The sequence below is a fragment of the Nothobranchius furzeri genome, chromosome 18 (assembly GCF_043380555.1).
Source record: "Nothobranchius furzeri strain GRZ-AD chromosome 18, NfurGRZ-RIMD1, whole genome shotgun sequence".
In the NCBI taxonomy this organism is placed as follows: domain Eukaryota; kingdom Metazoa; phylum Chordata; class Actinopteri; order Cyprinodontiformes; family Nothobranchiidae; genus Nothobranchius; species Nothobranchius furzeri.
In genome coordinates, this window is record NC_091758.1 from 23,365,122 (window position 1) to 23,381,430 (window position 16,309).

Sequence of the window (16,309 nt, forward strand, 5' to 3'; positions counted from 1 at the left end):
AGCTTTAAGAATTTAAATGTGGAGTGTTATCTTTTAGTGAGAGCTGTGTTGAAGCCCACATGACCCCCCTGGGGGCTTTTTCCAGAGGGGCGTTAGCTTGTCTGTTGTCCTGGTCCACCTGAGAAATGTTTTGGTCACACTCCTGAGGGTGTGGGTTGCTATGAAACGGGATCAGATTTGGGGCTGCATTAGAGGTGTTAAACAGATGAGACCTGAGACCTCCTCCTCTGTTTTATATTGGTTATTCTTATTTGTCCTCAAAGAAGTTTTCCTTTTGCTATCATTTTATAAAGGTGTTATAAACGTGTACTATAAGGACATATCCAGGTTTCTTCAGATGTGAATTTTGATCTCTGAAGACATAATATGTATAGAATTACTGTTTGAAAGACTTTTGTCCTTTCCTTTCCATTTGCACCAGAAGAAGGCTCTATCCTGTCTGTGTTTGTTCTTAAAACTGGATTTTGATGGCCATTTTTCCCAGTGAGTTCGTTTTTTGGATCCCACTGATGAAGCGACACAGCTTTAAACCAGCAGCTACACAAACTCTTTGTCATTTCTTTGCATCTTGGATAAATTCCTTGTATAAACATTCAATATGGCGCAAGTTGAATCTTAATATGTTCAAAAAAGTTTAAAGCAACTGCTAATTGGTCCCTAATTGAATTACACTTTCAGAAAACTTCGGCTCTTTTTAAAATATCATCAAGATGAAAAACAAACACATCTTTGTCTCATTCTTATCACCAAAAATTGATGTCTAAATAAAAGTAAGGGTCTCACTGACCAGAAAGATGAGAACGGCAGTATGCCGGGTTGTTGGGTGCGGTGTATCCATGGAAATGTTCACAATAACAAAAGGATTGAACATCCACACCCTTATGCTTTAGGAGCGACTGTTTCAGTCCGGTGACTCCAAGACTATAAACAAAGTTCAGCTCCCATATGAACAACTCTGGCACCGAGACATTAACATAAATAAAGCCCATCTTTTATGTGGAAAAAATGCAGCCATGCGTTTTTAAAGCTGTAAAGCAGGGGCTGCTGAAGGAAGACGAGTGGACACATCACCGAGTCTTAGTTCTCCACCTGTGTTTTACTTCGCAGGTTCATTGGCGCTCAACTGAATGAAAGAATAAACCATAAAAAACAGCAAATGTTCACACTCCTCAATGGGTATATTATGCATGCATGTATTTTTATTTTTTATACATCTTAATGACAACCCCAGTGATACAAATGTGGACTGAAATAAGTGCTTAAGGGTTTTGGATAATCACTTCTCTTGAGTACCGTCCCACTAGACACATTGAGGCACTCTGGCTGCAAAAAAAAAATGCATTTTATCATTACCCTTGACTCGCGACTCACCGAGCATTATTAAAATAAAATTATTCATGCATCTGTTTTTAGTTATCACAGGGACTTCTATGGATTTACTTGTCTTTTTCCCAAAATAAGTGAGAAAGCCAAGTGTCTTCTAGGAGGCTTTTGCTGTGCGTTGAGATGACTCAGATGGTTTTAAACATCTTGTGTCAGAGTTCAATTCTTTAAAATGCATTGGAAAAATTAAGTATTACTGTTCAGTTTATGACCATTTAAAAAGTCACGTAAAATACATGAAAAGGAGGAGAGATGTTTTACCTCAAAGTTAATCTGCAAACACATTGGAGTCCTTCCGGATGAGCCGCAGTGCTGTTACTGTTTGAAGATGGATAGCTTTTTATGTTGTGGCAAACAAATTTACCACCTTTTCAGGCTGCAGTGGCATTAAAACATCATTAAAATCACTGAACAATGTCTAATTTGGGGGTAAAAATGGTGGACAGCAGGACATATTGATATAAGTCAAGTTGAATTTAGACTACCGGTAATTCTTTTCTACTTTATTACGATTGAATATTGCTGTATATATGCTTTACTGTCTGATTTTAGATGGAAACTGCCCTCACCCAGTTTCCTTTGTGCTGTACAATCTTTGCAGAAATCCAATAAAAGAAGGAAATAGACATTTAGGCTTTTTCAGAATATATTCCAACAAACCGTTAACTCCTGTGCACCAGGTCCATGCACACAATTCCTGAGGTTGTTTCTGATCATTTTTATTTATGAAGGAAATTTCTTTCATTTCTGTCTCACAGGTTCTGGCATGGAGAGTACAGAGTAGCAGTGAACATCAACGACTACTTGGACATCTACTGTCCTTACTACGAGGGTCCTCCATCCCATGGGCGTATGGAGCGCTACATTCTCTTTATGGTCAACCTTGAAGGCTACACTTCCTGCCAACACAGGATGCGTGGCTTTAAACGCTGGGAGTGCAACCGTCCCAGTGGTCCTGACGGACCCCTGCGCTTCTCAGAGAAGTTCCAGCTCTTCACTCCCTTTTCCCTGGGCTTCGAGTTCAGGCCTGGACACGAGTACTACTACATCTGTAGGTCACCAGCTAAGTAAAGCCTGTGTGAAATCATTTGAGCAACCAAAAGGTTGCTTGTCATGCAAGTGTGTGCTTGTTTGGATTTCATCCATGCCCCAATATGCATTTCTAAACAAAGTTTAAATATGTTATCACCAGGAGTTGATCGGGAGAGTTCTCAAATACAACGACCGCCATGTTAACTGGCACAACCACAGGCATGAGCATAAACACCTTCCACCTTTCTCTCCCCCTCCTCCATCCCATCTCACTCACTTTGTTTCTTGATGTATCTCTCGGCGTCTGTGGAGATCATAAGTGGTGTGCTCAGCAAAGTGGTAAAAATGCCACCAGGGGTACTATGTAATCATTTTTATATTAGCTGTATTGATGTTTCTCTTCACTTCAACAAGTGATGTATTAGTGTCACAAATGAGCTCTTCACCCCTGAGAAGGTTTTTCCTTCTTTTTTTTTATCCCGGAATGGAGTTAAAATGCTATCGTTCCTCCATAGACAGTAGCTTCAAATTACTTGTAAACACTGTTTTCAGACGCAATTTGTGCCTGATGGGTGAGCTAGATTTTCAACATCCAGACACTTAAGTGCAAGATCAGTTGCTAATCACGGAAAGGCACGTTTAAATGACTTTGAATACCTTTGCTTTGATCTTCAACTTTCTTTACAGTTGGGAAAAGCAATGCTTTTGCCATCAGAATATGGAATAGAATAAAGAAATAAATCTTAATTTTCAGTAATTATGTATGTTTTTCTAGAACTACATTTATTTTCTTGATTTAAGGAACATTTTAAACCTCAAAGAACTTTAAAAAGTATCTTATTAACCTTCATGTTGCTTTATGAACGGAAGTCCATATTTAGTTTTAATTGTCATTTAAAATTAAATGGTTTTACCACCACTGAGAGTGGCTCTGCTGTCAGTAGAGTGTCACAGGTCATCACTACTCAATGCATTATCTCCACACAGCTGGCTGAAAACTGAGATTTACCTTTTCGGAGAGAGATGATGCAGTTTTGCTGTATCTCATCAGGAAGAAGATCCTGAGGTTCTGAGTTCGGTTTGGTTTCAGGAGTGGTTTTTCTGCACTTGATTCTCATGCCTCAGTGGAAGGAGCTCTCATGCAGCGAAGGACACATTCCCTTAGAAATGTATTTTTGACTTACAGCATTCCGATTTTAGGAACATTATTGTTGAAAAGCAAAAGGTGGGCAATAATGTGTGGGTTTCTGAAGTCTGATGTCCCACAGGACGCATTTCATTTAAAAGGAGTGGAACAATGAAAATTTTCTTTTAAATTTTGTTTCTGATCATCATCTGTCGCTCTGAGTTTTTCATACAAGCTGAACATGAAAACAGTCTTCCACACCTCTTTCATTAGCTTCTGATAGAAAATAGATGGTGAAACTCTAGGATTTGAAAATTCTGACAGATCTACATCACACTGTCACCTAACATCTATGAACTCACCCATCTTGACTTGTGACGGGGAAGGCTGTTGTTTGTTTAGCATCCAGGAAACAACAGAGAACGTCTCAGCTAGTAGAAGCTAACTGTTAGCGTTAGCAACTCCACCATATGGCAGAACTCCAGGCTTGTGTTATTTGTCGAGATTAAAAAACATAAACATTGCAGAGCAAACAGTGTCAGTAGCCCTTTTCACAAGACACACCATGCTGGCAAATCAGCGTAATATTAACCCAACGGTGTGTCTTATAAATGTGCCATGCCTGCATGGCGTTGCCCAAATTTTGCAGCATTCATTCCGCCTCGCTTGGTAGTAATATTGCAGTAATGGTCTGTCCTGTAAATGGCCATTGCACCATGGCGCAACAGAGGAAGGTGTCATAATGACGTGAGGAGTTAATGCCAAGCTCCGGCTGGCGACTATATTGCAAGCTGCAACATAAGCTGTGTCCAAGGGCTGAAACAAAATGGCCGGTTGAGCACGGAGAATAAACAGGCTGTGGGTAACCGTACAACTCTGGAGAGGCTAACTCCAGAGTTACTTTACACCATACCTGGGCAGGACCAAGTCAGCCATAATGTGAAGGCGGTTGCGAAGTCCTGCCCTTTTCTGCCCTCCACTCCTCCAGCTAATGTCTACTTCCTTAAACAGGAGCTTTATTCCACAGAGATTGACTAAGAAGGCCTTCATTTACACTACAGACCAACGCAAATGAACTGAAATTTGCATGCCAATTTTAAACTTTCAGAAAATAACTTCATAACCTAATTCAATAAAGCTGCCAGCGTCAACTCTATATACTGTAAAATTAGTAAAAATTAGGTGTCTTAGCAGTTAAAAGTCATCCTCCACAATACTGCTATACTAAATGTGATATGTTGGAAAGGTGGTCATCAATTCTGCCTTTTAGCAAAATAACTACTGAATAATTTCTAATGAAACTCTCAGAAATTCATGTTGGCAGCAACCTGATTCAAGATGGCCAACACAAGTAATGTTTGTAAACATAAAAATGGTTGAAGCTCAGGTAGGGTTTTCAGATCTTAAGCTAAAACATGGTGGGTTTTTAGTTAAGAGTCATTCTCGTCACATAAATTGAGCACTAACTGAAAAGCAGAAAAGATGTATTTGAAACTTTATTAGAGTTGACTGTCTGTTGGCAAAATATCTCAAAAACCACTAGATTGGTTTTTATCAAGCTGTCAGAAAGTCATGTATCTAATAACTATTGAAATCAACAAAAATGGCAAAAAAGGGTAAGGTTTATAAATAATGAGATAAAATCAGAGTCATTCACAGCACAAAATGTGTGTACTAATAATGTTATTCAATGAATGTTAAGCTTATAATTTTCCTGTGTGATCATTGAAAATGTAACACAACCAATACAGAGGCAAAGTTAATCTAAAAATAGAACAAATTCCAGCAAATGTTCTTTGCCAAAGATTGTCGACACCTTTACAAAGTCACAGCAGGCGACTGTCAGTGAGCCAAAGAGGAAAAAGCAACAGCCTCCACATGTCCTCCTGCAGTTTTCTCAGCACACACACACTCTCTCTCTCTCTCTCTCTCTCTCTCTCTCTCTCTCTCTCTCTCTCTCTCTCTCTCTCTCTCTCTCTCTCTCTCTCTCTCTCTCTCTCTCTCTCTCTCTCTCTCTCTCTCTCTCTCGCTCTCCCTCTCTCCTTTGTTTTTAGTCTTGTGTAAGGAAGTGTTTGGCCCCTCCAGAGCTGTATAGATGCTGACTTAGTATTGTGATTCTAGAACCCCCGATGGGGTATAGTGCAATCCACGTGACCGGAGCGTTTGCAAGTGTGTATGAATGCATGTATGTAGCAAAAATGGAGGAGGGAAGGGTTATGTGTTGGGGGGAGGGGAGGGGTCAGTTGTCAAACAATTGTGAGTCTGTGAAAGGCCGTGTCCATCATCTTGACTGACAACCCCTCACTTGTTATAATTTATTTCTTGCCTCTGAACTGCAAAAGCACACACTCACACATACAGACACACACACACACACACACACACACACACAGATGCACATGTATATAGGTCGATGTTGATATGAACAGATACACAGGATGACAACTTTACCTCGTCTGTTCGATGAGTTGCTACTTGTGAAACATGTTGCCGCTGATTTGCAGATGGGTCTCTGTGTGTGTGTGTGTGTGTGTGTGTGTGTGTGTGTGTGTGTGTGTGTGTGTGTGTGTGTGTGTGTGTGTGTGTGTGTGTGTGTGTGTGTGTGTGTGTGTGTGTGTGTGTGTGTGTGTGTGTGTGTGTGTGTGTGTGTGTGTGTGTGTGTGTTATCGTGTGGTTGACACGTTGACAGGTCCACTCCACCCCTTACTTCTCCCAGCTGCCATCTGATCAGGTTGAGCGATTTTCAATGGGTTTTCAGGAGACACCGGACTGAAGATGTGCTGGGATAAAATCTGAGAACGTGGGAATTTGGTGTATGAAGCCAAAACAAGACATGCAAGATGTGAAACAGCTCAATTTGAAGTCCAAAGTTGTTTTACAGGAGCCCAGCACACACTCCCGTCACAGTTTAGGATAGTTAAAGGAAGGCACAAGCTGTGGGAGGTGAAGGGCAGACAGAAGGCAGGAGGGAGGAGAAGGCAAAAAGAAAGGTCACATTTATTTTCCTGTGGATCCTGATGATGGTCCACTTTTGGGGTCACTATGGGTTTTGGCTATGCTGACTTCCTCAAAGGTGGGGGCCAACAGGTCCCCTCACTCATTTCTCTGCACCCTGGTACACATTCTCACTCAAGTGTGTGTGAGCGTGTGCACATCGGCATGCATGAGCGGTCAGACACTTGGTCACCATCCCTCCAAAGGTCTCCAGCTCTATTTCACATCAGAGCGATGTGGGACTAAAACCCCAAACTCAATTTCATTTGCTGCACTTTGAAGTTCGAATCACAGGAACTTTTTGACATTTCCTCTCCCTCTCTCTTTTTTTATTTTTTATTTTTTGTGGTACAAAGCATGAGCACTGCGTCGGCTCGGCGGTTAACACTGTCACCTCACAGCAAGCAGAGACTGCATCTGTTGGGAATTTGCATGGATTTCCTTTCCAATTCCAAAGACATTCAAGTCCGGTCGATTCGAGAGGCGGTTATTTCCCTTTAGGTGTGAATGTGAGTGTGACTGAATCCCACTGGGCCAGCTGATCCATTACAGACTTGTTTACATTGCTCAGTACCTCTATAGGATTTCACAAGCTCAGGCGCGTGGGCTCAAAAGCACTTCAAATAAGTTAATTTAACAAACTCCGTCGTTTGAAACATGAAATGCAACAAGAAAATCAAAAAGATTCATTAGTGAATAAATGTTACAGGATCACCAAATCAGTTTTTACTGTGTTTCATAATTGATTTTAATCAGTTACTCATTTAGCGAAGACTAACAAGTGCAACATTTTAAATTCCTACTTTTTTAAAAATACATTTAATAAAATTTCCTGCAGGAAATGAAAGGTGAAGATTTTAGTTCATGTGTGAAGTTTTTCTAACTTCTCTTGCATGAATAACTTTACTTGTTTGTGATGTTCTGATGCAGTTTTGGTGACTGAGTCTGTTGCTCATTAAAGCAAGTCTGGAGAACACATCTGGTGGGTTTTTCTGCACCAACTCTTCCTTGCACCCTGAATTAATATATAGAGAGATTTGCTATAGCAGTTATTAAGTTAATGGCATCCTGTCACATAATTTAGCCTAAATAAATGTGGTTGCAACAAGTTTATAACTGAGATTCACCTCGTTACCAAATGATGATTGGTACCAATCTGGTCAAACATTCAGATGTAGCAGAGGTTGCCCTGGAAAACTGGTGTTTGCCTAAAGCAGTTATCAAAAAGAGATAGAGAGATAAAAACATACAAAATAATGTAGCATAAAAATACTTGTGTTATCTATATTGTGTATAATAATAATTGGGCATAATTAAGTTAAAAGTAGTAGCTGAAGACATTTGGAAGGGTGTTAAGGTTCTTACTTCTAAATTTCATCATATACACAAATGTCTTCTTTACATCCTGACGTAATATAAAACCTAATACAATGATGATCAAAGCTAAGACAACATTTCATATTTTTATGTCAAAATTGCACAGAAAGAATAACAATAAACAAGATCAAAAGTAATGTTAAAACTGCTCCCAGTGCCTCATTAAGGTCACCGTGGTAACCTGCCCTTACGCACAGACACACTGGAGCTCAGTGTTATTCTTAATTTAAAAAAAAGTGATTATCACATTTAAACTTTCTTGTTTATCTATACAAATTTGACATTTGAACCCTTCACTTCCAGTTCTGAGAATGAAAGGAGCTCTATGGAAACCTCTTGGTGCACACGCTGCATTCTGGAGGGATTTGAGAGAAAATCATGAATCCAGAAGAAATTAGAAACATATTGGTTAAAGTAAAAACTTTTAAATGTAGACTAAGTAGATTTATGCTCAGGTTTGTCTCTATGTTTATAAATCCCTTAAATGTGATCACCCTTGCTTTGTAAATTCTCTTTTGGAATGTCTGAAAGGGATTCTTTGCAAATTTTTCATATTTTTTAATCATTTTCTTGAGCCAGTATGTGCTAAAACGGTCTTTTTCATGGTTAATGGAAGTCCACCCACCCCCTATCGCCCACCTGTGGCCAGAACATTCCACTTGCAACCTTACAGTTGCCCAGGTCTGTTGGTACTTAGAAAGAGCTGATGTAGCTGGCACTGGAGTCTGATCCCAGCATGTTTCCTACATGTTTTAGATCATGAACACAGCTGGTTTGTTTAATTTAGTGATTAATCACTCCTGTAGGCATTAAGGAAGGCTGGGAAACTTTTCAGCTGTTAGATGAAGGTGTTAATATGATGAACGCACAGCAACAAGATAGGTTTTGGTTTCTATTCTTCAAACTGACATTAGGGGGTGCTAAAAGTCAGCCAAAAGGAGTCCTCCTCAATGCTGGTGAAGGTTCTCGGTCATCCAGGTCATGGTGGTCCAAAGGGTTCAAACCCCACTTGCTGGAAAGACTCAACATCACATACAGAATTTGGTGGATTTTGTAAAGAAAGTTCAAGATCTCAAACTGGCCGCAGGGGAAACCATTGTCTCATTTGATGTCACTTAACTCTTCACATGTATACCCACAGATGAAGCAGTGGAAGCAGTCAGGAAACGGCTGGAACGAGGGGACAAAACTGACTCCATGATCTGTATCCTCCTGGACCTCTGCCTTTCTCCCACCTACTTCATAACAACAAGTTTTACAGGCAAAAACATGGATGTGCCATGGGCTTCCCAGTGTTACCTATCTCCAACATTTACATGGAGGAAGTGGAAACCAGAGCATTGAACTCCTACAATGGAAAATTACCAAGCCACTGGTTCAGGTATGTGGACAATGCATGGGTCAAAACTCTCACGAAGGAAGTAGAAGACTTTACAAAGCACATTAATGCCGTGGACAAGAACACCAAGTTCACCAGGGAAGATGCACACAACAACCAACTGCCCTTCTTGGACTGTGCTGTGCAAATTGAACAAGATGGAAGTCTCAGCATTGAAGTCTACAGGAAACCAACTCACACAGACCAGTATTTGCATTTTGACTCACATCACCCACTGGAGCACAAAAAGTCAGTCATCGAGACTTTACGCCATCGGGCTGAGAACATTCCCACAACGACTGAAGGAAAACACAAGGAAGAAAAGCACATCAAGAAAGCTCTCCAAAACTGCAGATACCCTAACTGGGCCTTTGTGGACTCTACAAAGAAGTCTGGAAAAGCATCCAAACCAGCAAAGAAAAGGATAACAGGTGCAAAGGCACCGTCATCCCATACGTGGCAGGAGTCTCAAAGAAACTTCTCCAAACACAACATCCCGGTAAATTTTAAACCCAACAACACCCTCAGACAGAAACTGGTCCATCCAAAAGACAAAACACCCAAACAGAAGCTCAGTGGCGTCATTTATGCAGTCCAATGTAGTGGGGACTGTCCAGATGTTTACATTGAGGGAAGTAAACAACAATTACACAAGAACATGGCACAACACAGGAGAGCCACCTCTTCAGTTCAAGACTCTGCAGCCCACCTACACCTGAAGGACAAGGGACACACTTTTAAAAATGACAAAGTCCACATTCTGGACAGAGAAGATGGCTGGAGAAAGGAGTAAAAGAAGCTATCTGTGTCAAACATGAAACCCCCACATTAAATAGGGGAGGGGCTTATATTTCACCTTTCTAGTATCTATTATGCAGCTTTGATTCTCATTCCTAAGCAGTTTCAGTCTGGGCCACACCTTCCTGCATCTAATCAACACAACTCCATCTCAATAGAGCAACAACTCATCAGGGGACGGAGAGGCGGGGAACCCAGAGTAGTTTCGTCTCGTTAAATAACAATAGACAGCTACAGATTATTATAAGCTTGACTCTCCCATATTCCAGTTAGAATTGACAAAGCTCCTCGGAGGAGAAGCAAAACATCTTCAAGAAACCAAAGAAGTCCAATTGCCTTCATTTGAACCCTTTGGATTAGTCCCCTTTCAATGAGTCAGAGTTTGGATGTCCTCTGATTTTCTTCATTATGACAAAAAAACCTATCAGCTGAGAAATTGCAAAGGTCAACTGTGTTTTTAAAAGGGATTTTTTTCACCAGTGATTCATGCTTTTGATTAGTGTAATTCCTTAAACTTTGTCATCTCCTAGTCCCAACTCTCTCACCAACTCTCCAGTCGGTGCGGAAGGCATCTGCACACCTTTTATCTAGAAGAAGAACACATAGCCCCAGTTCTAGCATCACTTTAGAGTTCATTATCTCATATCTTTACGTAGTCCTGCCCAGCCCTCACAGAACTTTTGGATATTTAGTCCCTCTTTGGTTCCTGTGACATCATCACCAGAAGGTCCACGTGATGTAAAACATCTGAAAAGAATAGAGCATAAACTTTGATTGGGTAGAAACTGTAAGAGAAACAAAGTAGCAGTAATGATAAATAAAGTCTACCTTTTAAAACGTTGATGATATGCTGAATTTTCTTGCTTTTTCAGCAATTGTTGTGTATGTGAAAATTTTAACCGTAAGTCTTTGCACACCTTTATGTTGTTTGTACGTGCGGCAAGTAAAAACTGGTGAAATGTGTCTTTTTGAGAATGTAATTCTTTATTTGTACCAGGTTTAAATGAAGCAGCAGCTATTGCAAATCATTTTGTGGTTATTTAGTTCAGGTCGTTGCTTCAGAGTGTGGAAAATTTGTGGTGAAGTACAAGAAATTATTCAATTTAACATTGAAGGCCATTCTAAATATAGCTAACTGGGGATGAGAGGAGCTTTGGGAATTTATAAGGTCAAATGAACTTCATATTTATTAGTTTTAGAAAGTTTTTACATTTCTTTTTCATGAAAATCCATGACACAAACCACGAGGGTCAAGTAAGTTGGCATGAAATGACCCAACAGGCAATTTGAATAATTGTAAGTCGAAGAAGAGGCACCACTAAATTAGAATACCCAGTGAAAAGATAAGGGCATTTAGCTGGATTTTGCATCAGTGCATAAGGGATAAGGCTTGAATTATTCTTTATTTTCACTGATTGAAGGCAAAAGGCCAGCAGCAATGATGGTTCTGTGTCCCATAAACTGAAATCCCCCATGAACGCAAACATTTGTCCCAGAAATGTAATTATTATTAACAGTTTAATTTTCGGAGGAGTGTTTTTGAGGTCCTGCCTCAGGAACGGTGGACCAGATCTTCATACATACTCGAGGAGATTCCACATGCATGGTTCTCTGAGAAAAGTGGATTGAATTCTTTGGATTGGGAGCGGTTCAACCTGTGGCAGTGCATGTTCACCCCTTCATCAGTAGTCCTGAGCTTTGAGTAATGTCTGAAAAAGCAAAATTGTGAACACAAGCACACAAAAAGAGATTTCATAAGTTTTCTTAGAGAAAGGGTGGAGTACTTTGAACATCTAAGAGGGACTCGGAGTAAAGCTGCTGCTCCTCCACAAAAAGAGGGGCCAGCCGTGGTGGTTTGGGCTACTTGGATGTGTTTTAGGCATGCTTGTCTTCTTTTTGTTTTTGTCAGTGCTCCTTTCCCATCTTCATCTGTACTGAGTGTATGTGGGTGTGTTTGTGCAGCTGGAGAGAGAGAAAGCACACATTCATTTGACGACAATAAAAATCACGGACCTGAGGAGCCTTTGTTCTTCATCCCTTAACACCTGCAGCTCACTCTCAGTTTTTTTACTTTCTCTCTGTAACTTTTGTGCCAACTATATGTCCATCTTGAGTTTGTATCAGATGTTGGTAAATCTGGTGTGAAAAAGGAGCCAGAGGAATAAAAAGATAGTAAAAGTGTAAAAGCTAACCTTTCCTGTAATGGTAAATTCTGTCCCACCAAAAGGAAACCTCCAGATGAGCCTTGCTGCATCATATCTCCTTTTATCATTGTGAATATTACAAAATAAATCTGCTTTTATTGGAGTTATTTAAATGTGAAATGGTGCATATTACAAATAAAGAGCTTATTAGTGGTGTCACCTCCTTTTTGGGGAGTTGATGACCCGTCAAAGCCTGCATTGTCCATCCTGTGATCTGATAACTCCCCAAATCGGAAAAGCAGTCAAATATTATTTCTTTATTTTTACCCAAATATGCAATTAGGAGCACCAACCATTTAATCTCTGAAGAAATCTTCTCTTTCAATTTCTCTGTTTACAGCGTCTCCTCATCCAAACCATGTGGGGCGGGCATGTCTAAAGCTGAAGGTGTATGTCAGACCTCCAGGTATGTCACGCTCTGACTACACACACACACACACACACACACACACACACACACACACACACACACACACACACACACACACACACACACACAAGAACATCTACACAGAAGGTCCAGATTGCCTATCAAAGTAAAATTAGGGGCAATAAGAGGTCTGATAGAATGCCCAGGCAACACTCGCTGCTCTGATTCACAGACCAGCCCTGCTGACATTTTAACACACACACACACACACTGAAAACACATATTCTGACGCATTCACAAGCACGCGGGAATCTGCACGGGTGCAGACACACACAGAGCTAGACATGGAGAAGCATGTACAAAGGCACTAAGTGGCATACGCACTTCACATCACATCACATCACAGTGGGTGTGAGAGAGACCTTCTGTCCTTGTGAAAAGATAACAGAGCAGGCTGAAAGTGCTCTCTATAAAAATATTACAAAACCCAAGACGTGACACCCGATAGCTCTGATTTAACGTATTGAACACATTTAGATTTGATATTCTACTCCCACATGTGTCAGGCTTTTATTTTCTTAAAAATCAAAGCAAATGATGAGGAAGTGAAATATTTTTTCCCCCTGAATTTTTCAGCTTCCTCTTTTCGGAATGGCTTCTAGGTGCTTATGAGAGCTCCATGTTGGCATGTGACACGGTCTTTTAAAAATAACTCAAAGGGAGCCTGACATGCGCAAGGATCAGAATCTGACAGCCGTAAAAAAAATAAAGGAATACAACTCTACCTGTGTTCTGATTTGACCTCGTGAGTTTTCAGATTAAAGAATCAAACCTGGGTAGTAACCAACCCATTTCCCCAGATAGTCGCACAGCTTTGAAGATCTTCACAAAAGAATGTCAGCCATTGTCCTCCAGCTTTCCGTACACGGATCATTCCATATCAAACTCCCTCTTCCTCCATAATTACTAAAACAGCATACGTTCTCCTATTCTGTCGTCGCATCTGCTCATTATTAAATTCCATTTTTTGTGCAGTTAAAGTAATCTGTCTGACATTACAACTGTCATCTATGAAATGCTGTCACTGTGTGTGTGTGTGTGTGTGCGTGCGTGCGTGCGTGCTTGCATGTGTGTGTGTGTGTGTGTGTGTGTGTGTGTGTGTGTGTGTGTGTGTGTGTGTGTGTGTGTGTCAGCTACTCCAGATTCCGAGTCTCTGTGATTAAACTGTAATTAGGTTGGTTAAACCCCCTGCAGTGCTCTGTTTCTGTCGTCTTCTGCTTCTCCCTTCTTTTTCCCGCCGTGCTCTCTTTGCCTTTCATTAGCTGTTGAAGGATAAGAGTTTTGTGGTTTGTCACTCACTTTCAGCGTTTCCCCACACACCGACACATCCACTTGTCTGCCATTTGTCTTCCACTAAATCCATAATTTAGCTTTTTTTCTTTAGACCGTCGTGTCTTTGCGTCTGTCTGTAACCTTCTCGGTTCAGAGGTTTTGTCGTATTTTTTTCCTTTTCTCGTCTTTCTGTTTCAGATGGGTCGGGATATGATTCTCCAGAGCCATTCCTGACTGATGACAGTCCGAATTCCAGGGCGGGGAGTGCGGTTCTGGTAGCAGCTCTGGCCTCGACGTTCCTTGGACTCTTCTTCTGGCAGTGACACGTCTCCCTCCTCTTCCTGGAGCTCCCAAACCAGGGTGATGGGCTTGGCTGGCTGTCCCTCTAAACTCCACCACCCCTCAGGGAAGCCCTCTATCTCCGCCTCCCTTCGCCCCTCCTTATCCTTCCCACCTTCACTTCAATACGACTACCTACCACCCCTCCACTGCCAGCCCCTTTCCTGGCCCAGCCACGGACACCCTTCCCAGGCATGGCTGTGAGGGGTTCAGGTGGGAATACCCTGTCTGGGAAGATGCCCTTCATCTTTAATATTTGACTTCTAGGTGGAACATCACCTCTCGGCTGAAAACACAAGAGAAAAGTCTCGGCACTCATATCAGGGGGTCTTTTTTGATTTAACTATTGACTCTTTGCCACTGATGGGGTAGATGTAACCATGGCTATGATTAAACTTGTCGTCCCAGAGCAGTCCCTATCATCCAATCACAGAGGGACGCATTAGGCGATAGGCCTGAATGCACAAAAATTGGATTTTGCTCACATTGCCATCCGTTCCTTTAAAACCACGAATTGGAAGTGGTCACGCTCGCATTGTAATTGGAATTCTATACAACGTGGACCATTTCCAGCTGCAATGAGGATAAGAGCAAATGCACTGAGAGGAGGAGAGAGGGGGAAATAAAACAAACAACGAGAGCACAAAGTTAAATAACCAAATTAGGAAATGTAATACTGCAAGTGTTGATGTTTTCAATGTAGATTCAGAGGAATTTCATATAAAAATCATTGTTTTATTTAAAAAACGATGTCACAAAGCAGTGACAAGTAAAACCATAGCCTGTTTCAGTGGTAAGGAGGGAGCAGGTGGTGGGGGTGTTTTGGGTGGGTTTGTTGAGATGTAGATTATGGGGTGGGGTGTGTTTTTGTCTTATTCATGTTTCTAAACAAAGCATTTATCACGGCCTGGTCTGCACAGGCGTCTCCAGCACTATGTCGTCCGGGTCGGGTGACTTTTGGAATCGTGGCTCTCTTGTATGAATGTACCACTGGCCACCCACCTCGTTGTCTTTCTGTTGACTGTGGTCACTCACAGAACCTTCTCTCGGACTGGCAGGATGAATGAACAGGTCTGAGATCTGGTGGGATGGAAGGGGTGAAGGGGGGGTGCAGGTGAGAAAAGGAGGCGACGCTCATGTTGCATGACCACTGTGAATCCTACAGATCAAACTTGTTTCTAATGATGATATATATTTTTTCATGGGAAAAAAATCGGGAATCACCCCGTTCGCTCTTGCTCACCCAGAGACTTTTTCAAACATCAAAGGAAAAATTCAAACTCCTTCTTCACACCGTTTTCTCCTGTCTGGGCTTTCAGTCGTTGATGGATTAGCTCGGGCCGGAAAGAAAAATGGACCCGCAGGTTGAAACTGACTGAAGATCAGCCCTCAGAGTCCAACAAGGACCGCGACGGACATAAACAGTGACGCCCTGGTCCCGGGTCTGAGGGTTAAAGACCATGGCAAATAAAGCTAGGTGTGTGTGTTTGGGGGGTAGCATCACAGGAAACACACATAGGCACACAGACATATACACATGCACTCTTAGAATGTTGCTGGAAGCAGTAGTGGATTCCTGGAGGAACAGCACAAGGAACTGGGAGAGGGTGGAGGTGAAGGGAGGGTGTGTATCAAGGCACTCCTTCACATGATGGGAAGTAAACATGAAGAGTTAGCACTGTGAACAAACACACACACACACACAGATCAATGTACAGATAGCCACACTTACCGGTGTATGTAGAAATACAGATGTAGACAGTTACAAAAACATGGCATGGAAACACACACACACACACACACACACACATGCACACACACACGCACACACACACACACACACACACACACACACACATGCACACACAGGAGAAAACACAAACAAGGGGAAGTGCTTCTCTTCCCTGTTTCATCTTATTTTTGTAGCATTTAAAATCACTGTTAATTACTCCTTTGTGGGATGCAGTGATGGGTTA

The 16,309-nt window shown here is 41.5% G+C and overlaps 1 protein-coding gene across 1 annotated transcript in view; it reads left to right on the forward strand.

Moving 5' to 3' along the window:
* Positions 1 to 14,518, forward strand: part of efna2a (ephrin-A2a) — a 141,197-nt gene extending 126,679 nt beyond the window's left edge. The window contains exons 2-4 of the mRNA XM_015969658.3: positions 2,142 to 2,434; positions 12,633 to 12,698; positions 14,193 to 14,518. Of these exons, the coding sequence (XP_015825144.1) occupies positions 2,142 to 2,434; positions 12,633 to 12,698; positions 14,193 to 14,317 (484 nt within the window). The 3' untranslated portion in view covers positions 14,318 to 14,518. The remainder of the gene's footprint in view (positions 1 to 2,141; positions 2,435 to 12,632; positions 12,699 to 14,192) is intronic.
* The last annotated feature ends 1,791 nt before the right edge of the window (positions 14,519 to 16,309 follow it).